This window comes from Lepidochelys kempii, chromosome 3, assembly GCF_965140285.1.
Source record: "Lepidochelys kempii isolate rLepKem1 chromosome 3, rLepKem1.hap1, whole genome shotgun sequence".
Lineage (NCBI taxonomy): Eukaryota > Metazoa > Chordata > Testudines > Cheloniidae > Lepidochelys > Lepidochelys kempii.
The window spans coordinates 61,080,190-61,103,670 of NC_136382.1; the positions used below are offsets into that span (position 1 = coordinate 61,080,190).

The following is a 23,481-nucleotide window of genomic DNA, read 5'->3' on the forward strand; positions in this document are numbered from 1 at the left end:
AACATTGTTGTCTTTGTTTTCAGTCTGTGTACATTCTGCATTTGATTTCATCTATTTTAAAGTTTTCTCTGGACAGTAATTTTCCTCTTTTATTTGAGTCTTTCACACAATAACAGGAAAGAGAGAAAATCTTTAAAAAAAAAAAAAAAAAAAAGAAAATGTGATTGTAAAACCACAAAAAAGCACAGTTGTACCCCAAATTGCTTCAATTTTTTTTTAATTTGACTAAATTTCATGCTATTGGTTGTGTTTCTTTTGCTCAATTCAGTCTTTTTAAAGGTGTTATGCTGAAGCCCTTGTACTGCACGGGTGCTGAATTCCTCCTCCAGTTCTTATTAATATGCCTTGACTATGTTGTAGGGATCATCTGTTGGGTAGTTGAGTTTCTGTATGATTCAGGTTCCAGTACTGCTTCAGGTTAAGTAAATGACAAAACTCAATCTTTAACCACTCAGATTTCTCCAATAGTGGTGCCTCTAATAATTTGTTTTTGAGATGTGAACATAGATCCACTAGAGATCACAAATGCATTTCACATTCTGTAGGTCACTTTCTGACCACAGACTTTGGTCACTGCTAATTGGGTTCACTGTATTAATAGAGAAGGCTTGATGTGCCAGTACTTGTCCTCTGTGCCACGCAATCCCATATGTGTTTGATTTGCAGAGTTACAGGGCTTATCTACATGGTGTGGCAATGTACACAATGGGGGTGTGATTTCTAAAGCACGCTAGCGTGTTGCACATTAGTTGGTGGGTGTGGACCCTGCTGGTGGCCACTAGTGGGATTTAACTTAGAGCTATTTCAAAAAGTACCACGTTAAAGCACATCAGCAGGGTCTACATGCATCACATTAGTATGCTTTAGAAATCCCATCCCTGTAGTGCATGTGACCCCCATTTCAACCTGTATAGACATGCCCATAGTTTAAACAGCAAATTTTAAAAGGGAAAATAAGATTATAAATTAATGTGACTATTTACTGATACTTAAAAATATTAATCACCTACTTCACAAAAACATCTTAAAATATAGTGCTCTTTTTTTTTTGTATTCACAGCATTGATGGCCTTGTAAAAGTGCGTACACTGAAAAAGAGACTTGATAAATTTAATGAAGTTGTAAGTGCTCTGAAAGAGGGAAAACCAGAGATGAGCAAGCAGATCCGGGATCTGGAATTATCTATTGATGCTTTGATGGCCAAGATTAAGGTATAACGTAACAATAGAACTTTTGAGATGGTTTTTAACTTCGTCTGATATAGAAGAACAAAGGCTTTATAGTTAGCATTTAATCCAGAGTTTTTAATATAAGTGCCTTAAATTAGGTTCCTAAATTCATGTTTAGGCATCTAAATAAAGAGGCTTGATTTTAAGAGATGTTGAGCACTACCAAATCCCCTTAAATTTAGTTGAGCGCTCAGCATGACTAAAAGTAAGGCTGCTTATTTGGCACCTAAATCGATATTTAGGCACCCTAACGCTAAGCATCCAAGTTTGAAAATTTGATTTTAATGCATATTGTGGTGGATGTGGCCACCCTTTTGATATTGTCAGATAAACATATTAAATAAGCTTCCTCTAGTGGCTGCAAAATATGGTGCTTAGAATAATGTAGAGTAGCAATGTTTTAAATTAATTGGGGTTTTGGTGTTACCTTAATTGCTTAGTAGAACATGGTGCTTAAGAGGTTTTGCATAACTATCAAGTGACAGAAGATTACCATAAGGCCAACAATGTTATCTAAAAAAACTAAATGTTTTCTTTTTGCTTCTCAGTGAGCTCATGTGTTGGTTTTGAAAATGCTTCCTGAAGAGGTTTATGTGTGATATCTGACTGAAAACTTCTGGGAATAGCAGGTTTAGCTGAGAAGAATGAAAAGACTGAGCGCTAGGAATAACTTAAGGAGACTGTCTTTAATGTTTGGTTCTACTGAAGCACTGCAAAAACTCTGATTTTAGTCTTATATGGCGGTCCCATATAAGGGGGTTGTTAATAGAAAGTCAAAGCAAAATGTAAAGATTATCTCCCAGTGGGATTCAGGGCTGATTTAAATGCAGAGGTATGTGTGCATGCAAGGGCAAGGGTTGGGGAATGGGGTCGAGTCATAGGTGCTGAAACTGGGGGTGTTGCCATTTGGTTCAATGGCTCTCAGCATCCCCACTATACAAATTGTTCCAGCACCTCTGGGTCCAGTCAGTGCTGCACATGAGAGGGGCCAGAATGCATGTACCAGAATTGCTGTCAGACGCTGTTCTGGTTTCAGAGTAACAGCCGTGTTAGTCTGTATTCGCAAAAAGAAAAGGAGTACTTGTGGCACCTTAGAGACTAACCAATTTATTTGAGCATGAGCTTTCGTGAGCTACAGCTCACTTCATCGGATGCATACCATTGTAGTTCTGGCTCCCAAAATAAATGCTGGAATGGTGTGTCAGCACGTTCTGGCCAGTCTCGAGCTCTGGGCCCAGGACCACTGCCTCTTGGCACTGTTTCTGCTGGGGGGGAGAAGACATTTATTACTGACCCTCCAAGTAAGAGGCAGAACCTTTATGGTATGTCTAGGACCCAGACTGTTTGAATTCATCCCTGAAGATATGTTTGAGTTCTTCACTATACTATAATAGGGTATTAAAGAAAGGTCTCAGATACCAATGAAGAATAACTCTATGGCCACAGACGAATTCACTTTGTTTTTCAGGAGCACTTACACTTGTACCATGAGTGAGACATATTCATGTTTCTCTGTCCCTCTGCTCTTCCTGTGTACTGTATTCTTGTGATCCAGCAGATGAAATATGCAGAATTTTTCATATTAATTTACTTCCAATAAAATGGCTCTTGGCATTTTAATCCCCCCCTCCCCCCCATCACAAAAGCAGACCAGGCAGCTAGAATGAAGGAATATTGAGACTGATGCACACTGAAAGAAACCCAACATATTAGACTTCATTGTGAATGGTTCTCCTGTCTAGGAAGATGACATTTTAGCAATGGTCCCATTGCAGTGGGATAGTATTTTTTTTTTTTTTTTTACATTTGAAATCCCAGTTAAAAAGACACAGAAGGTTTTACCACAGAGCAGGTCAAATTTTGACCTTAGTCAACCTTTACAGCGCCCGTTTAAAAAAAATAATAGTCATGTGAAAAAGATGAATCATCTACTATGCACGGAACACAAGACTTCTGCGGAGAAAAGTTTCATGATTGTTTGCATTAATCAATGTGAAAAGGGGAAGACAGTGAGGCAGGAATGAAATAAAAGTGAAGTTATCAAACATTTTTCAAAAGCTTAAAAAAAGGTAATGGGGACCATTGTCTTGTCCAATTAAAGCATTTGCATCATATTAAGGTCGTTTAAAATACTGGTGTGTTTGTTTCTTTAAATGTTGGCGACTAGTAAAAATACCATACAACGATATGAGTGCCAGGGTAACAAAAGGTGTAGAACCATCCACTGTGTTGCCATATGATTAGTATTGTATGTAACTGATCAGGAATTAAGCAGCTATTACACAGAATCCACCCCAAGAAACAGACCTACCAAGTAAGGAGCTAATTGCCATCCTTCATCCTAGAATTTTAAAGCATCAATATCTTTCTTAAGGGAGTAAGGGTTGAAAAGGGATGACATGCTTCAAAGAAGGAAGGTCCTAGCCAGTCCTCAGCTGTAAGGATGATGGTTATTTGTGGTTTAAAGTGACAAGTGAGACAAAATAGTGGATCTTCAGTATTTTGGAAAGGAGGTGGAGAACTCCTTATTGTGCTCCCCCAAAACAAAACAAAAATGCAAATGTAATGTACCTGTAATGCACTTTTATGGGGCTTTATATTTTTAAATGCAGTACAAGCATTAATGAATATTATCCCCTATATTTCTTGTTTTATTTTCCAGGCCATTGTCATGACTAGGGAACAGATACAGAAAGAGTATGATGCTCTAGTTAAGAGCTCAGAGCGGCTTCTTAGTGAGCTACAGAAAAAGAAGCAGCAAGAGGAGGAAGCAGAGAGGCTGCGACGCATCCAGGAGGAAATGGAAAGAGAAAGGAAAAGACGTGAAGAGGAGGAGCAACGTCGCAGAAAGGAAGAGGAGGAAAGGCGACTGTGAGTGTTGAATTACATAATCAGTTCTTGATTCAAAAGCAAACAGAAATGACAGTCTGACCAATTTGTTGTTAATATTAAAGTAGCACCTATAGGCCCTGATTCAGTTTGGGGCCCACTTGTGCTAAGTGTTGTACAGACATGGTCCCTGCCCCGAAGAGCTTACAGTCTAAATGTAGACAAGATAGACAAATGGAGGAGAGAAAACTAGAGCCAGAGAGAGGTGAAGTGACACCTCCGGCACATCTGGGAATAAAAGGTCTCCTGAGCCCCAGTCCAGAGCCCTGTCCATTGGACTGCTCTGCCTCTCAAGTTGCTATTTAGATTTATGTAAGATGCCTAGAATCGTAGGAATGGAAGGGACTTCGAGAGGTCATCTAGTCCAGTCCCCTGCAGTCATGGCAGGACTAAGTATTATCTAGACCTTCCCTGACAGATGTTTGTCTGACCTGCTCCTAAAAATCTCCAGAGATTGAGATTCCTCCCTGGGCAGTTTATTTCCATGCTTGTATGTTTCTCATTCATTTATGTTCTGTTATAATTTACGTAATTATCAAATGCTTTCTCTTGTTTTTATTTCTTGTATTAGAAAAGCTGAGATTGAGGCAAAGAGAAAACAGGAAGAAGAAGAGAGGAAGAAGAGGGAAGAGGAAGAAAAACGTATTCAGGTAACATTTTAATTAAACTTTCCTGATCTTTCATTTAAATCATCTCTTTGAGCTAGTAAGTCTAGAGGTTCTGTTCCCAAGATAATAAAACAGTGTTGTGGTTGCCATAGTTAATATAAGCATTGACAAAAACAAATAGTGGAATTATAGTTAGATAATTTAGTAACTGTAGAAGTGGGGAAGAGAAAGAAATTAATAGTGATTGGTAAGAAAAAAACCCCATCATTTTCCAGGTAGGATTACAAGTGTGTGTGAATGAGAAGCCGAGAGAGAGAGGTTGTTCTAGATGGCAGGAGCTGCAGCATAGGGTTTTGTGCAAACAGTGTCCAGTTTGTATGGAACAGCATCGAGGAAAGCCGTGACAGATGAAATGATAAAGAGAAGCTGAGGCTATTTATGTAAGCTGAGCATGAACAAGTCCATGGAAGTTCTTAAAAACAGAAGGAAATATTAAATAGAGTCCTCAAATTCATGGGGGCTTGTTAGCATTGTTTGTAGATGTGACTGAATGCAGATGGTGAGCAGAGTCAGAAGGTGCCATTTTAACAATCGCTCCTTAGTACACCTCATCTCTAAAGGCAGATGTGAAATGACTGTGTGGGAGGAAAACTAGAAAAAAACAAGGGCTGAATCTTTTAATTAAAGGACAGGTCGAGGCAGTGCTGCCACCAAGGTATGAGAACAAGGGATATGATGGGCAGGAGTAGAACTGAGACAGAAAGGAACTGGAAATGTTCTTGTAGCTATAGAGTTTGTAGCACAGTGGCTTGTGCTTCCCCCAAGCTAAAGGAAAATGAGGGAGAGGGAGTTGTCAGCAGAACTGTTGTTAGTTACACTGAGGAGAGCATTTTGCAATGATTAAACCAGAATCAAGACTGAAATGAATCAATATTGTTACAAAACGAGATTGAATTGATAACAGGAGTCTGCACACACACACACTGTCCTTCTCTCTCTGCCTCACTGACACACACTCACATCCCCCCCCCCAGTAGCTCGAAAAGGGAAAAGTGTAAATTAGCTTAAATTCTATGAATTATCAGATTTGACTGTCCTAACGGTGTATTTTCTATAAATAATGTAATGTTAGTAGTATGTTACCTAACCATATACCAGTGCTACTAAATCTTGTCTGCGAAGTGAAGTTAGACTGACCCTCCCCCCTTTTTTGCTTTTTCTTATATAGTTCTCTACATGATGGGTTCCAACGTGAGAATTAGTGAAGTTCTGATATACTTACCACATAAGTGTCACAGTTCAATGAAATATGATCATGTAATTACAAAAACACTATTGCAATCCATGATATGTAACTGGTTAAATTAAGTTTATTTTGTAAATTTTAACTCTGCATATCATGGTTTTAATTTTAAAATATTGACCTAATGAGGCATTAAGATAATTTTGTCCATTGAAGTAGCTATATACAGTAGCTGAAGAAGAAAAATACTTCCCTGTAGCAAAGTGTCATATTTTCCAGCTGGGATTTAATGAGAAGTCTGTTATTTACAGCTGTGACATCTGACTTCAAATTGTTAAAAAAAATAAAAATATCTTAATTTAAAAGTCATATGTCATAGCTTTGTTAAATTTCCCTAGAGTTAAATGAGAGAGACATATATATATATATATATATATATATATATATATATATATATATATATATATATATATATATATATATATATATATATATATATATATATATATATATATATATGTCTAACAAGAAATATTATAATTATATATATATATAATTGTAATATTTCTTGCTAGTTGGAGATAGGATTTTTTTGCTTTGACATTATACCTATTTCTCTATATAAGCATAATGCTGTTGATATAAATGAATATTTAGAGTTTTTGTAATTTAGAAGTAATCAAATCCCAGAACAATTTTTACAGTAAAATAAGCTTGTAAAAGAGCAAGCCTGCTGTAGAATGATTGACAGAATTGCCACTGATATCACAATCCCATCTACCTTCCCACCCCCCTTTGCTTTCCCGCTGTTTATAAGACTATTAATCAAACGAAGAACATGTAATGCATGCAAATTCCTTTGTTAATTTTGGAGTTCTTCAGGAAGCTGTCTCAGTCACTTCTTATACTTTCCTGAGTCCTAGAACCATTTAAATGTGTTAAATATTTGATTCTCACATACACACCAACCACAGATCCCTGTTCTATTTGTTCCACATAGGAAGCATATTTTTTCCTCACTATTGACTGTAGGTTACAGAACGATTCTCTAATGTTTCTTGTCATTGTATCAGTCTCTGCTTATGCGCATTCTCTTAAATGGTTATAAACAATAGTTATAAATTTCCAATCCATTGCTTCAGCAGTCAGTATTAAGAACAAGTAATGGCGAGGACTAGAAATATCCAGTCTCTCTGAGGACGTCCAAGTGAAGATGCTGGCCTTTGCCTTTTGATAGTCTCCTTGACTTTTTAAAGCTCATTCCCAAAATCATGTTTCAGTCTTTTGAGGCTTTTGCAGTTCTGCACAGAGAGGGCATCAGATTTGCACGACTAAAAGCCATACCAACAGCTACAGTCAGGCTATATCAATGCAGATAGCAATCCTAACATAAATATAGAGAGTTCCAGGATGCTTACAGCTATCAAGGGGGACAGAACTCTCCTGGAAGACATCTTTTAGTTGCAAATATATCATCCAGATGGATAGATGCAATCCAGATCCAACTCCATCCTCCTAGATTCATGAAGACAGTGATGTTTTTCTCATCCTAAATTAAGAACATAAGAATGGCCATACTGGGTCAGACCAAAGGTCCATCTAGCCCAGTATCCTGTCTTCCAACAGTGGCCAATGCCACCAGGTTCTTCAGAGGGAATGAACAGAACAAGTGATCCATCCCCTGTCACCCATTCCCAGCTTCAGGCAAACAGAGGCTTATAGCCATTGATGGACCTATCCTCCATGAATTTATCTAGTTCTTTTTTGAACCCTATTATAGTCTTGGCCTTCACAACATCCTCTGGCAAAGAGTTCCACCGACTGACTGTACATTGTGTGAAGAAATACTTCCTTTTGTTTGTTTTAAACCTGCTGCCTGTTAATTTCATTTGGTGATCCCTAGTTCTTATGTTATGAGAAGGGGTAAATAACACTTCCGTATTTACTTTCTCCACACCAGTTATGATTTTATAGACCTCTATCACATCCCCCCTTAGTCATCTCTTTTCCAAGCTGAAGAATCATAGAATATCAGGGTTGGAAGGGACCTCAGGAGGTCATCTAGTCCAAGCCCCTGATCAAAGCAGGACCAATTCCCAATTAAATCATCCCAGGCAGGGCTTTGTCAAACCTCACCTTAAAAGAATTCCAGTCTTATTAATCTCTCCTCATATGGAAGCTTTTCCATACAGTAATCATTTTTGTTGCCCTTTTTCCAATTCCGATATATCTTTTTTGAGATGGGGCAACCACATCTGCACGCAGTATTCAAGATGTGGGCGTACCCTGGATTTATGTAGAGGCAACATGATATTTTCTGTTTTTTTGTGTATTCCTTTCCTAATGATTCACAACATTGTTAGCTTTTTTGACTACATTGAGGGAATGTTTTCAGAGAACTATCCATGATGACTCCAAGATCTTTCTTGAGTGGTAACAGCTAATTTAGACTCCATCGTTTTATATGTATACTTGGGATTATATTTTCCGGTGTGCATTACTTTGCCATTATCAACACTGATAATCTAGGTTTCAGAGTAGCAGCCATGTTAGCCTGTATTCACAAAAAGAAAAGGAGTACTTGTGGCACCTTAGAGACTAACCAATTTATTTGAGTATAAGCTTTCGTGAGCTACAGCATCCGATGAAGTGAGCTGTAGCTCATGAAAGCTTATGCTCAAGTAAATTGGTTAGTCTCTAAGGTGCCACAAGTACTCCTTTTCTTTTTACTGATAATCTAGGCTTTTTTACTGTTTAAAATTTTCTCCCAGGGTGATGTTAGAATTCTCTGAATCAGAACATCACCTTTTTGTTCTTTTTTTCTGAAATCTTGGGAGCTGCCAGCTGGGAAAGTAGCCACCAAGAACATGTTGTCTCTGTCCTGCCAGAAACTGGGTGTATTTTCAGCTGTACTGGGGCTGCAGGGAGAGGCCCAGTGATGTCAGCAGAGTGCTTTAAACTCTGTCCACTGTGAATGATGATTTCTTCCAAACTCTTCCCTCACTGCTAACTTGCTATCCCTGTGCTGCCATCTTTGCTTTACCTGCCTCTCATGAATAATGAACTTAATTCTGCAAATCATGTATTTATAGTTGGTTTTGTTTTTTTAAATTCACCTTTGTAAGATTATCACTTACCTAGTTGTTTACTGTTGTTGTAGTGGTAGGTGGGTGAGTATAAAGCATTTATTAAAAACATACGTTTTTACTATGCAGGCTGAAATTGAGGCACAGCTAGCTAGAGAGCGAGAAGAAGAGACCCAACAACAGGCAGTCCTTGAACAGGAACGTCGTGACCGTGAGCTTGCGATGAGAATTGCACAGAGCGAAGCAGAGCTCATCAGTGATGAGGCTCAACTTGATTTAGGATTGCGAAGGTATGGTCATTTATTACTCTTACTTTACTTTCAAAACTTTTCATTTACAGATCCTATTGTTATAAAATACCGAGATCTTGTGTTTTTAATGAGGAAATAAAAGTAAAATAGGGCTTTCAAACCAATATATTGGAGTATTTTATTTTCCAAATAACGCTATCAAATTTGTTGAAAATAGCTTGTTGAAATTCAATTTGCAATGTGCATGTAATCATATGAAATCCCTCTTTTGGCACTGGCTAAGTAGCTGTATGATATTTGAGCAAGAGAGGGGTACCTCAGTCTTTGGACAGTCCCAAAGTTTCTATCACCTGGGCTCATTTCACGGTGCTGCTATCAGGCACCTGACTGTTCCTCCTGGTGTGCTAAAGAATAAAGCTACTTTGTGGTGCCTCCAGCGAGACAAGGGGTTAACCACACAAAGGCAGTTAACACGCTGCACTTAAACACAAATATGAAACTTACACAAGCAGACAAATTAAAAATAATAGCTATAAACTTTTATATAGGGATTTGATTGAAGGGACATACAATCTATAAGAATATTGAACGATTAAATTGATTTTAATTTTATTAATAATACTTTTGAATTACTAAAAACTATGCCAGCAATCACAATAGGTCACGTGACCACACACGCCATAAACCCAAAAGTTTCTCCCCCGTAAGTTTTGTCTGTCCCTCATGTCTCTGGTATGCAGCTGGTGCAGTGGAGACGCGTTGCAAGCCTGTAAGGATATGTCGTTATACGTACACTTTATTATACTGGCAACTGAGCAGGTCTTGATGATCCAGGCAGATGAAAGTCCTTTTGCAGATAGAAGTGCCATAATGATACAATATTAAACCCTAGCTAACTGTCTAACTATAATACAGGGTACTCATTCAGGTTTCTCTTCTGGCTGTGTGGTCAGGAGACTGGTGAAAGCAAGCAGGGCCTCATAAAATATCAGGGTTGAAAGGGACCACAGGAGGTCATCTAGTCCAACCCCCTGCTCAAAGCAGGACCAATCCCCAACTAAATCATCCCAGCCAGGGCTTTGTCAAGCCTGACCTTAAAAACCTCTTAAGGAAGGAGATTCCACCACCTCCCTAGGTAACGCATTCCAGTGCTTCACCACCCTCATAGTGAAAAAGTTTTTCCTAATATCCAACCTAAACCTCCCCCACTGCAACTTGAGACCATTACTCCTTTTTCTGTAATCAGCTACCACTGAGAACAGTCTAGATCCATCCTCTTTGGAACCCCCTTTCAGGTAGTTGAAAGCAGCTATCAAAACCCCCTTATTCTTCTCTTCTGCAGACTAAACAACCCCAGTTCCCTCAGCCTCTCCTCATAAGTCATGTGTTCCAGTCCCCTAATCATTTTTGTTGCCCTCCGCTGGACGCTTTCCAATTTTTCCACATCCTTCTTGTAGTGTGGGGCCCAAAACTGGACACAGTACTCCAGATGAGGCCTCACCAATGTCGAATAGAGGGGAACGATCATGTCCCTCGATCTGCTGGCAATGCCCCTACTTATACATCCTAAAATGCCATTTGCCTTCGTGGCAACAAGGGCACACTGACTCATATCCAGCTTCTCGTCCACTGTAACCCCTAGGTCCTTTTCTGCACAACTGCTGCCTAGCCTAGTCTGTCCCTAGTCTGTAGCGGTGCATGGGATTCTTCTGTCCTAAGTGCAGGACTCTGCACTTTTCCTTGTTGAACCTCATCAGATTTCTTCTGGCCCAATCCTCTTAATTTGTCAAGGTCCCTCTGTATCCTAACCCTACCCTCCAGTGTATCTACCTCTCCTTGAGGATTGCTGGATAGACACGATCTATCTGCTCCCTTCTGGAACTATGCCAGCAGTTTTTAGAGATTGGACCCCATGGGCCCAGGGGCCAGTAGGTTAGGTCTCTATATCCAAAGTCCAGAGTCTGATAAGGGCTGGCTACATGGCAAGCAGGCTGCAGATAGTGGCAGGAGAGATGGGCTGTCTCCTGTTGCTCACAGGCAGGTTGCAGGAGGAACGGATTGTCCCCCCTGAGGCTTTTTGGCAGGCTGAGGGGAAAGATAGGCCAGTTGCTAGGCCTGGAAGTGCTACAATCAGGCCAGGTGCAGGGGCCTGGAAGTGCTGTGTGGGAAGGCTGTAGTGAGTCCACCTTTCTCCTCCACTCCCCAGCTGATCTCTGCCACGTGGAGGGAAAGCAAGGCTATATATACCCTTCCTGGGGTATCTGGGGCCTTGCACAAGGTCAGAGAATGCTTGCTGTGCTGCTTGGCTGTCTTCTGCTCTCTAATTGGGTGCTGGTGACTGCTGTTGTCTCCCTTCTTCCCATTGGTTTGGGGGAGGAGGGTTTCTGGGGTGAGTGGGGGGTTGCGCTCCCCGCCCCTTCAGCTGCTGGTGTGAAGTCAACAGCACAGGACTCGGTGTCATCAATCCCATGGGGGCCCACAAGGTGTGTGTCTTCCCGTCGGGCACTGCCCCCTTGCTAAGGTGGGTGGTGGCTACAATAGAAATGTAAGGCTGGGAGGAACCTAGTTCAATATCTCCTCCTGAGGCAGGATAAAGTATACTTAGACCATTCCTGACAGGTGTTTGTCTGACCTGTTCTTAGAAACCTCCAAAGATGGGGATTCCACAACCTCTCTTGGTACCTTTTTCCAGTGCTTGACTATGCTCATAGTTAGAAAGCATTTCCAGATATCTAACCTGAATCTCCCTTGCATTTGTGCATTAATATGACCAGTTCTGTAGGAAACTGCCTTGGTGGAAAAACAATATTTTTCTCACATTTTATTAATTATAGTAGGGATGGCAGCCAATTTCAGTCTTGATTATACAGTCCAATGAGATTAGAAACTCGGATATCACCAGTGTAATGCAGTGTTTGCACTTTCTGGTACTTACATGCTCCCAGTAGCATAACATAAATTCATTTATTGGGAAAAAAAAAACAAAAAAACCCTACCTAGAAGGAAATAGTAGTTCTTCTGTATCTTAACTGGCAAATATAGAATTGGAAATGCATGCATTTAACCTTAACAGAATTAAAAAGCCTATATCAACTGACCTTGTAGGCACGCTATTAAAAGATATAGACCCTCCAAATGCAAAGATTTTTTTAGATAATGTCACAGCATTTGCTTTGTCACTGATATTATGTTGTCTTTTATGTAATTTTATAGGGTATTTACTAATAAACTAGTTAATAAATTTCTTAGACAGCTGACATACATATAACTGATGTATTTTCCACTTGGCTTCCTGTGAGACTGGGCCCTATTCATCTGTTCTTCATTGTGTGTTGAATGCTTTTTTCCCTATGTGACTTGTGGTTACAAAATTCAGTTTAGGGAATCCTGTTCTCCAGATCTTAATTTTACACATAGAAGAACAATACAAGTACTCTTTTTCATAACATTTCACAGAGGTGGCCACTAAAAAGTCAACATTTACTAACAATCACCATACAATAGTTATCTCAGACACTGTTTGGTGTCTGTTGATAAATGTTGATGTTTTAACAGCAACCACTGTAACTTGCAGATGGAAATTCAAGTGTGATACTTATTTACACAGGCAGAGTTCTGGAAGCTTTCACTTGCTCCCTTTTCTTTAGTTTCCTGTACAAGCTATGCTATTTTTATCAGTGTCTCTCAAATCAAAGAGCAACTTTTCAAAACCATGTGTAGGAATGCAAAATGAGTCAATTAAGGTATGCAGCTCTACATGATGATAATGAGGGCAAGTTTGTGGCAGACAGATCAACTTCTGTAGGTTTGAATCAATAATAGATCTTATTCTTCAAAGTGCTTCCATTTCCCTGACTTTCTCTTAACCTGTGAGGGTGAAGAATGAGGTTTAGGTTTATGGTCCCAATTGGATATTCTATATACATATATTTGTTTTGAGGAGGTTTAGGGCCTTCCGGAACTCTGCTTGAGGATTTGCTTTTAGATGACAGACCAAGATACATGGTTCCCAGGAAAGGAAGAAGCAACCAGGCCAGTGAAGCTTTTCAACAGCTGAGAGGAAGAAGTAGAGCTGCACCAGAGGCACCTAGAAATGCTGGGTTCAAGGGAAGGATCTGAGCAACCCCTCTATTTTTAAAGTCCTTACATTAAATAGGGAAGTGGGGTGGGATATACGAGAGGCATTAGTTCCCTAACCTTCCCTCCGTCAAGTTTGAAAAGGGAGTAGATAGACATGTCCCTTAGTGCCAAGAAAGAGGCAGAAATTGGAGCCCAGGAAGGAGGACTAGTTGGCAAGTAATCTTCCTTGCAAGAGGGAGAGGAGAAGATGGGAGAAGGAAGAGCAGGGAGAGGTATGGCAGTGTAACTGCATTGCAAGAGATTCACTCAAACTCTGATCTTCCCCACTTTTCCTGCTGCCAGAGGATGTGCCTGGCCTTTCTGTCTTCCCTGCCTGGGATGCCCTTTGAAGCACATAGGATGAGTAGAGAAAACGGATGCTTAACCTTCCCTTTCCTCAGAACTTCTCCAGTTTCTCTGTCTATTCAGGTGGTAGGGGAAGGAATCCTCTGCTTTGAGCCACTGGAAAGGGAGCAAGGGTTTGGACAGCTTAATGTGGCAACATAGTGTCACTAGTGATCTCAGGATATCCTAGACACACCTGAAAAACAATCTACCCATTTTGAGCTATAACTGAGTCTCTTCCTCCCTTTTTTTTGTTTGTGTGCATTCGCACATACACATGGTGAGGGTTGAGAACACAGCAACACTGTCTAGGCTCGGAATAAGTGAGTGCAACCACACTTAAAAACCAAAATACTTTTGAATGGGAAGTTTTGACACTTTACAAAAATGTCCATCTTGTTTTCCATCAGTGTAAATCCTTTCTTAGATTGGTTTCTTCACTGCATTTATAGTTGAAATACTCTGCCTTTGTTATAACTTTCTTTGAAGCATTAGCAAACTAATTTAATTTCTAACTGCTCGTGTATAGGCACCTAGAAGACTTGCTTAGAAAAGTTGTGGAAATTTTGTTCGGTCTGAATCAGCTGTTTTCAAACTTCATTGCATCGTGACCCCCTTCTGACAATAAAAATTACTACATGACCCCAGGAAAGAGGGCCTGAAGACTGAGCCCGCCCTACCCCTGCCTTCCGAGCTCCACTGCCCTGGGCAGGGGGGGGCCAAAGCTGAAGCCCAAGGGCTTCTGCCCTGGGCAGGGGGCATGTAACCTTAGCCCTGGGTGGTGGGGCTTGGGCTTGGGCTTGGGCCCTGAGCGGTGGGGCTCGGGCCTGGGCCCCAGCAAGTCTAACACCAGCCTTGGCGACCCCGTTAAAGTGGAGTCATGACCCACAGTTTGAGAACCCCTGGATAAAACCGTTGAGTTCAGCAAGTTTTGTTTTTGTTGTTTAAAAAATATCCTTTTACACAGATCCTCACAAGGCATTTTAGTCATGTTGGCTGCAGGGAGAGGTTTGAAATTTGAAGCATTGCATGGAAATAGTGCTTAGAGAGAAGAAATTCCTTTGTGAGATTTGGAGAGGCGGGAACTAAACATAACAAGTTAAGCATTGAAAAATCACTGCTGAACATTCTTGCTCAGTGGGTATTTGTTAAAATGTAAGCAGACCCGAACATGTGTCTTCCTTTGGGGCAGATGAACTGCACATTCCAACATGCATAGGCTTACACTGCTGTAACTTACACTTCCTTCTCTCCCCTCCCCCACACCACGTTCAACCTTATTGTTGCATAACATACTAAGTATGCTGAACTCATCCAGCCTCACTGCCTCTCCCGTGCTTTGCATAGCATTTCCACAAACCATTTTCGTTTTACTTTTGCATCATGATATGAGCAAAAGTATTTTTTCATAGAACTATACTCCTTTTGGAGTACTTAATAATCGGCACTAGGAGCTTTTTTAGCCAAAAGCCATGTGACAATACGATAGTATGTTCTGTTTCTAAGGACAACTAGTAGTGACTAATATGTTCTGCCCTATGGTGCTGTTCTCCACTCCCAAAAAAATAAAAAAAATCAATCTGTAGCATGTCCTTCTGTAAACGGCCTCAATTTTTATTCAGTGTGTACACATTCTGTTTGACTTTTATAGCTAGTCCCTATTTTACTAATCTTCTCAAGTTGATAAGTACTTAAAATAAATAGGGTATGTACTGTGTGTGTGAAATACATGCTTGAGTAAAATCACAGCACTGTAAAATCATAAAAATAGCTTATTCCTCTTTGCACCATATTGTATTATATTTTTATCACTTTCAGGTTAAGTAAATGAATACATTGCTATTTTGTTTTCTTATTCTATTGACATTTACTGGCTTGGTTACAGTATCTGGTACCAAAATACACACTAACCCTTTTTAATTTTGGCTAGTCTATCACTCTTGAATATGTTGCATATTTCTGGAGAGAAATCTAAATATGTGTGTATTTAATATCTGTGTACTGTACGGATGTATGCAATATGGATTACTGTTGATACTGTATTTGTGTACATTCATGATGTGGGTCTATATTGTGACAAACCATTTCAATTCTAAGTGTCTTTTCACAGATTGGATACTGAAGTTATTCAGCCTGTTCCAGTAGTTGCTAAGTAAGAATTGTTTCATTTTTTTTTTTAGTCTGCTCAACCACACACAAGTGCATCTGTTGCATGTCTGAGTCTTTGATTCAGAAAGATGAAATCTATCTATTCTGTACAAATAAGTAAATTCCAGGTTATAATGTGAGAGTATAAAACAGCCATGGTGAAGTGAGATGGACATCTATAAATGGAGTAAGGCTTTTCTGAATTATTTTAATTTCACTTTTTCTAATCGTGTTACTCTGATCAATAAATTCAGAAGATTAAAGAAGAAAAAAAGGCTTCATAATCCTGAGTCTAGATCAAATAAAATCATTAGATGATAAATCAGAGGAGGATGGGAGAGAGGGAAAAGTTGAACTGATTTGTCCTCTTGACATTTCAGATTTTTAGAAAGTTAATTAGGAAATTGCCAGACTAACCTAAATATCTTCTGTTTGCAGAGTCAATGGAACAAAGCCTCAAATGACTGCGTATGATACTTTATTTTCACTGAGTTTTGCACTACTTTCTAATAATAATAATAATAATTAATAATAATAATAATTCTCTTATTAGAAGAAATTATTGTATTGTCCTTTTATTATTTCTGTTCCCCTATAATAGTAAGCATTGTTATACATTGACCTTTGATAATCAATTTTAATACTTCATAGCTCATACTTTGCTTATGTCTAAGAAATGTTTAAAGTTAATTATAGAGTATGTAGATTCAGTATCTGGCAAATACCATGAATTTTAACCATCCCATATGAAAGAGGCAAACATTCAGAAGGAATTACCACAATATAAATGAGCATTTGGTTGAAGTTGATTGCTCCTGCATTAGTTTTATCTTAGACATAATATACCATCAGTCATAACAGACCTTATTAATATTTGAATATAACACTTTTCTTATGTACACTTATCAATTTTCTTATAGGGAACAAATGGCCAAAGAAATGTCAGATGTTTTGTCTAGGTGGGTGAATAGACCGTCCAAAATTAATTTAATCACTCAATTAAACGAAATCATAAACTGAAATTGCTCAATGAAATAAATCAACCTTTTCTTTTGGATGAAATTGCCGTATCAGTATGCTTCCTATTCAAAATCATTATCTGATTTCTTTCTTTAATTATTTTGCCATGACATTTATTTGATTGCATAAACATGCTCAGAAGGAAATTATCAGTAAATTGCATGTTAAGGTTTCTGTTTGAATAACTTCAAAAGATAAAGAAAAGCTTTGAAGAGCATTCTTTTTCCACTATATCTTAGATGACACCAGTGGTGAGCTGGAGCCAGTTCGCACCGGTTCACTAGGGCCGGTTGTTAAATTTAGAAGTCCTTTTAGAACCGGTTGTTCCCGCTCAGGCCCAGGGAGGCAGAGCGGAGGTGAGCTGGGGCGGGGGGGTGCGCGAGGAGGGCCACCCGTGCCGCAGCAGGTAACCCAGGGGTGCGGGGGGGATTGCGCAGGGGAACTGCTCCCCGCCCCAGCTCACCTCTGCCATCCTCGGCCTGAGTGGGAAGCTGCAGCCTGCTTCTCAGTCCCCCCTGGCTTCCCGCTGCACAGCTGATTTGCAGGAAGCCAGCCGGGGGGCACAGAGAAGCAGAGCGGGGTGGTGGGTTCAGGGGAGGAGGCCTAGGCGGAGCAGAGGTGAGCTGGGGCCAAGTGCAGGGCGGGGAGCTGCTGGTGGGTGCAGAGCTCAAATTTTCCCCGTGGGTGCTCCAGCCCCGGAGCACCCAGGGAGTCGGTGCCTAAGGCACCACTTTTGATGTGATCAGTGGGGGGAGCAGTTGCTCCCCCTGCTCCCCCCCAGCTACGCTCCCCCACCCCTAGGAGCCAGAGGGACCTGCTGGATGCTTTCTGGGAGCTGCCCAAGGTAAGCACCGCTGGGACTCCCCACCTTGCCCCCCGGAAGATGCCTCTGGCTTAGGGGTGGGGTGGGCACCCACTACGGTGGCCCACGAGACCCTCCTGCCCAGTTCTTGGGGCAGTCAGGGGAGTGGGGTGGATGGGGCAGGGGTCCTGGGGGGGCATCAAGGAATGCGGGGGGGGGTTGGATGGGGCAGGGGTCCAAGGGGGCGGGAGTGGGCAACGACCCCCTCGTGGGTTGAGGAGGGAACCTGTTATTAAGATTTTGGCAGTTCATCACTGGATGACACTGACAAGTTTCCAAAATTTTCGGGCACCATGCTTACAAGTTCAGAATAGTGTTAATAAGGACATAAAAAGTGTTATGTTTATGTAACCATAAGTAGCTTTTTAATAAGAAATTAAATCCAGACATAATTCCATTTCAAACAAAATGAAATCTGAAGCACTGAAACACAAAATGCCAGATGGTGTCTGTTCAGCAATCTTGGTATAATGTGGCAGCTTTATAGACAATGCAGGAATGAATGAGTATACAGGATAACCTGTATATTCTAAGTTAAAATTCTGTTTTATTGAGTTACTAACTGAAAGAGATCTTTGGTAACTTCAAGGATAAAAAGCAGCCTTATGACATGCTGTCTGAAGTTCACATGAAATCTTTCATTCTTTTACATTTTTAAAAACAAACCCTTCAGAAAACAAGATATTATGCTGTGTGTATACGATCTTAAGATATTAGTATGTTTGTTGTGGCATTTCTTAATTGTAGTGCTGATAGTAGTGAACACAGCAGATGCTTACATTTGCACAAAAACATTATATGCAGTATTTTTGAACAGGAGAAAAGGAAGATTAGCCCATCCAATTGAAATTGCTGGGGGAACATAGATAGGGAGGTTGTAGAATAACTACGTAAGAACTGAGCTGAGTCACTGGAGTTAACATGCGTTCCGCAAGCTAAGGGCATCACAAGAACTTTGGCCAAAAGTGGTTGGAGCACAGTTTTTAAGTTCTGTCCATAACCTGGTATTTTTAGTATACATTAGTGTGACTGGTAACTAGTTAAATTCCATTGTTTAGAAACATTTGATTCTTCTTTGAGTGATGGTCCCTATATTTATTCCACACATGAGATATGCGCTTGAGTTTGGAATTTCTTATAAGCAGTGTCCATTGGCTTGCATGTGCTTCGTAGATCTTTGTGCTCCTAGCTGATGGCATAAAGGACGGTGGAGGCCGATTCCTCTCCAGATACTCCTTACCGCCATGTGGTGTGAGTCATTCTATTTGGTGTCCTCAGCTCCTTTTTACAGCATCATTCCTTTATGAATTATGTATAGTTAATTTTTGTAGTTTTTATAGTATAGCATAGATAATTAGATAACATTATTTCCCCCTGCCCTGGAACTTTCCCCCCAAGAAGTCTGGGATTCTGCCCAGGATCCAGGGGTTCAAAAACTGTGTTTCCTGTCCTCACTCCTTTACTGTGAGCAATGAACATCAACGCTGCTTCAACTGCCTGGGTGAGGCTCACATTTCTGCTAAGTGCAGCATCTGCCACGCTTTTCCCCCACAGAACTTGAGAGTCGGGAACTGAGACTCAGAAAACACCTCATGGAGAATGAAGGCAATGAAGCCCCAATCCGATCTGGGCTGTGGACCCTTCCACACACACTCTGATTCAGCTTCAACAAGCAGGCAGTGCCCCTCTGAGCATGAGTTGAGGAACAGAGGCTAAGTCTCTTAAGCCTAAAGAGAAGGCTTCACAGGAGAGTAAGGGGCATTCTCATAGACATAAGGACAGTCATTTATGTCTGAAAAGAAGGGATCCCTCCCTGACCCCCTCAGGAGAGCCAACACGCATGGGTGCTAAGCTCTTCAGCCCCACTAAATCTTCTTGACAAGTCAAGAGGGCACCCAAGGATATGGATCCATGCTTCCAACACTGGCTCTAGTGATGAAGACACATGATAGATAGCTCCTGGTGCTTCAATCCACTTTGGGAAACAAACCATCGACAACAGCAATGTGGCCCTGGAGGAAGCCAACCACCATGTGACCAGAGAGGCTCCAGCTCCCCCAATGGATTCTCCTCATACTCCTCATGGTCCGAGATGTCTCCCTCCCTGGAGGACATCTTTTGCTCTCCCCCATCCACATTCACCATTTCTATTGGGTACATCCATATTCCAAGATGATGTTACACGGGAGGAGGAATCTAGCACAAGGAGATGGAATGGGGGGACAGTTATATCTGCCAGCCTACAAGCACAGCCATTGGTACCATTGGTCCCACCGGTGACCAGGTATCCAACCTTCTCTTCCGATGAGTTGAGGGCTCCCCAGGAGTCTATGCGGCATGGAGGAGATGTCACCCTGGACACAGGTGATAGAAGGTCAGGATTCAGGCCTCCAAACTGACATGGTTGGCCAAGGGACAGGGGCTACCCTGTGCCATGGGGACCCCTCCTCCAGTGGATCCATCTTATTGGCAATACTGGGGATCGTGGGAGCCCTACCCCCAGACAGCCAGGATCTATGCACGATTCCTACTTAACATTGCCTGGCCCTACACAATTGGCCCCGCTAGCATAGTCAAAGGAGGATGGTGAGCCAGATCTGACTGGTTCGTGGAGCAGTCTGTTCAGTGTCACTGGATGAGGTGGTCACTCCATCTTTTTTATCTCCACCGGATGACTTTAAAAAGTACCAAGAGCTCATGCGCAGGGTAGCAGCAGTGCTACAGATCCAGCTGGAGGAAATTCAGGAGCCTTCGCACAGCTTACTAAACATTCTGCACCCCCGCCAGTCCCTGTAGAATGGCCCTCCCTGTCAATGAAGTTATCATGAACCCAGCAAAGGCAGTTTGGCACACCTCTGCTTCTTGTGCTCCCACCCCTAAGAGGACCAAGAAGCACTGACTGCAGTGTCCCATCCAAGCGGGGAGAGTTCTTGTTCTTTCACCTCCTGCCAAACTCGCTGGTGGTATATGTGGCTACAGAGCGGTCCAAGCAACAGCACCCAAAGGATACTCCCTCTTCTGCCTCCCTCCAGGTCAGAATCTTGATAATTATTAGGCCCTCATATCCAAATATAATTTTATCAATTATGCTAGATTTCTAGAGTTTAAGGACAAGCTCTGGAGGATCGATCCCACTTTCAGGTCTTAGTAGATGAGGGCAAATTGATGGCAAAATTCACTCCAACTCATGGTGAATGTAGCAGATGCCACATTGAGGGAGATGCTGTGGCCATTGTCATGAGGAGAGACTTGTGGTTGCAATCCTCAGGTTTCCCTATAGAGCTGCAGCGTACTATCCAAGATCTTCCCTTCGATACTATCTACGTATTCCACAACAAAATGGATGAGTCTCTCCACTCCCTCAAAGACTCGAACAGCGTTCACTTGCTTGGCATTTATACCACAAGAGGAAGCATCATAGATAGTGGTATAGGGCAAGACCAATTCCTCAGGCTTTTATCATCAACTTCCTCAGGAGCCACCAGGCAAGAGACAGGGGGTGTATAGACCTAGTAACCTCTGCAACATCCACTGCCAGTTTGTACTCTAATCCCTAGGTGAAGCCTTTCTTTTGATGGGACTGTCAAGACCCATGTCCCTTTATTGATACTCTTCATTCCCCTGTTCAGATTGTTTGGAGGCCACTTTACCCGGTTTGTCAAAGACTGGAGCACCCTCACTACACATAAATGGGTATTAGACATTATCTGTGGAGGCTATCTAGTTGAGTTTCTGATATCTCCTTCCCACAAATGCCCTGTCTCGTTCCTCTTCAGGAACCACTCTCACAAGGAGATTTTAGAACAGAAGGTTAACTCCCTGCTTCTTAAGGGAGCCACAGAAAAGGATTCCTCTCAAACCATGGGAAGGTATTCTATTCTCCTTACTTCCTGATCCCAAGAAGAATGCAGAATGGAGGCCAATTTTCAATCTTTGTCAGTTAAACAAGTTATTTTGAAAACTAAAATTCCTCATGATCTCCTTGGCATCAATAATTCCCTCGTTAGAGGAGTGTGCATAGTTTGCAGCTCTTGACATGAAAGATGCATATTTTCATATAGATATCCATGTGGTCCACAGGAGGTACCTTGAGTTTCTCTTCTCCCAAGACCATTAGCAATTCAAAGACCTCCCCTTCAGTTTGGTCAGAGCACCCAGGGTGTTCACAAATCCATTTTGACCCCCATGAGGTGCATATACTTCACAGGGGCAATGTTAGACTCAACTATAGCAAAAGTGTATCTACTTCTTGAAAGGTTTCTGGCCATGAGCACACTCATACACCAGATTGCTATCACACCCAGGACATCAGTAAGACCTTGCCCTTCTCTCCTCGGTCACATAGCTTTGTGCACACACATGAAACCATTCTCCAGGCTACATCTGTGATGCCTACAAGCCAGGCTTCTCTCCATATACTCACCAGAAAAAGGCACCGTAAATGAAAAGGTCACAATTCTGCCCAAGATGTTAGGCTTTGTTGTCTAGTGGTCAAAACCAGAGAATTTTTGGGTAGGGTTCCCTTTCCTCACACTGATATCTGAAGCCACCATCATTACTGACACCTCCCTCTTAGGTTGGAGTGTGCACATGCATGATCATATGGCACAAGAAGTTCAGAATGCATATCAACTTACTAGAACTCAGGGAAGTCTGTTGGAACTGCAATGCCTTCCACCTGCTCATCCAATCCAGACATGTTCAGATAATGTCGGACAATATGACAACAGTATTTTATATAAACAAGTGGGGGAAACAAGATCTCTTTGTGCATGGAGGTAGTAACCACCTGGAATCGGTGCATCAAACATCACATGACCCTATCAGCAGCATACTTACCAGGGTGCAAAGTTCCCTAGTGGACTGCCTGAGCAGACACTTTTTCTGTGAATCACAAATAGAAAAGTCATGATTCAGTTCTCAAAGACATCTTCACTCAATGGGGAATGCTGTCCTGGGACCTTTTTGCCTCACAGGCAAACAGGAAGCTTCCTTTATACTGCTCCAAAGCAACCCTGGGCAAAGACTTGTTGGGAGATGCCCACCTAATGTCGTGGAATGGTCTCCTGGAGTATGCCTTCCTTCCAGTTCTTTTGATACCACAAGTTGTATGGAAGATCCACTAAGATAGAGCTCAAGTCAACCTTATCACACTCAACTGGCCGAGATAGTTCTGGTTCATGGATCTGATGAAGCTCTCAGTGCATGAACATCCCCATGTTTCTGGACCTTCTAATGTAGTACTGGGACAAGGTCACACACCCCAGTCTGAGGCAGCTGCAACTTGGAGCCTGTTGTTTGGATGCACTTTGGTGATAGAATGCTCATGTTCCAAAAGGGTCAAATGCATCTTTAACTAAAGTAGCAAAGATTCTACAAGAAGCTGTTACTCAACTAAATGGAAGCATTTTTACACTTTGACTCATTGATGTTCATTTTGTTCCAGACTCCATCGGAATTTCTGATATCTTAGAATATCTCCTTACCCTCAACTCTTTGAATCTTGCATTCAGTTCCCTGTGGGTGCATTTAGCTGCAATCAGTGTGTTCCATCCTCCTGTGGATTCTCAGATCGTTCACACTCCCTGAGTGGATTCTCAGATTCTTTCCACCATTGGTGAAGTTTTCACCTCAGTGGTATCTCAATTTTGTTCTATCATCACTCTCCCTAAGACTCTGAG

General features: G+C 41.4%; 1 protein-coding gene across 3 annotated transcripts in view; it reads left to right on the forward strand.

Moving 5' to 3' along the window:
- MYO6 (myosin VI) overlaps positions 1–23,481 on the forward strand; it is a 179,646-nt gene that overhangs the window by 136,867 nt on the left and 19,298 nt on the right. For 2 of the 3 annotated variants that reach the window (XM_073336483.2, XM_073336484.2), the window contains exons 25-28: positions 1,061–1,211; positions 3,892–4,100; positions 4,690–4,768; positions 9,185–9,345. In XM_073336483.2, the coding sequence (XP_073192584.1) occupies positions 1,061–1,211; positions 3,892–4,100; positions 4,690–4,768; positions 9,185–9,345 (600 nt within the window). Of the gene's footprint in view, positions 1–1,060; positions 1,212–3,891; positions 4,101–4,689; positions 4,769–9,184; positions 9,346–15,880; positions 15,923–16,356; positions 16,387–16,838; positions 16,878–23,481 lie in introns of all 3 variants that reach the window. The other variant, XM_073336482.2, reaches the window with a different exon arrangement.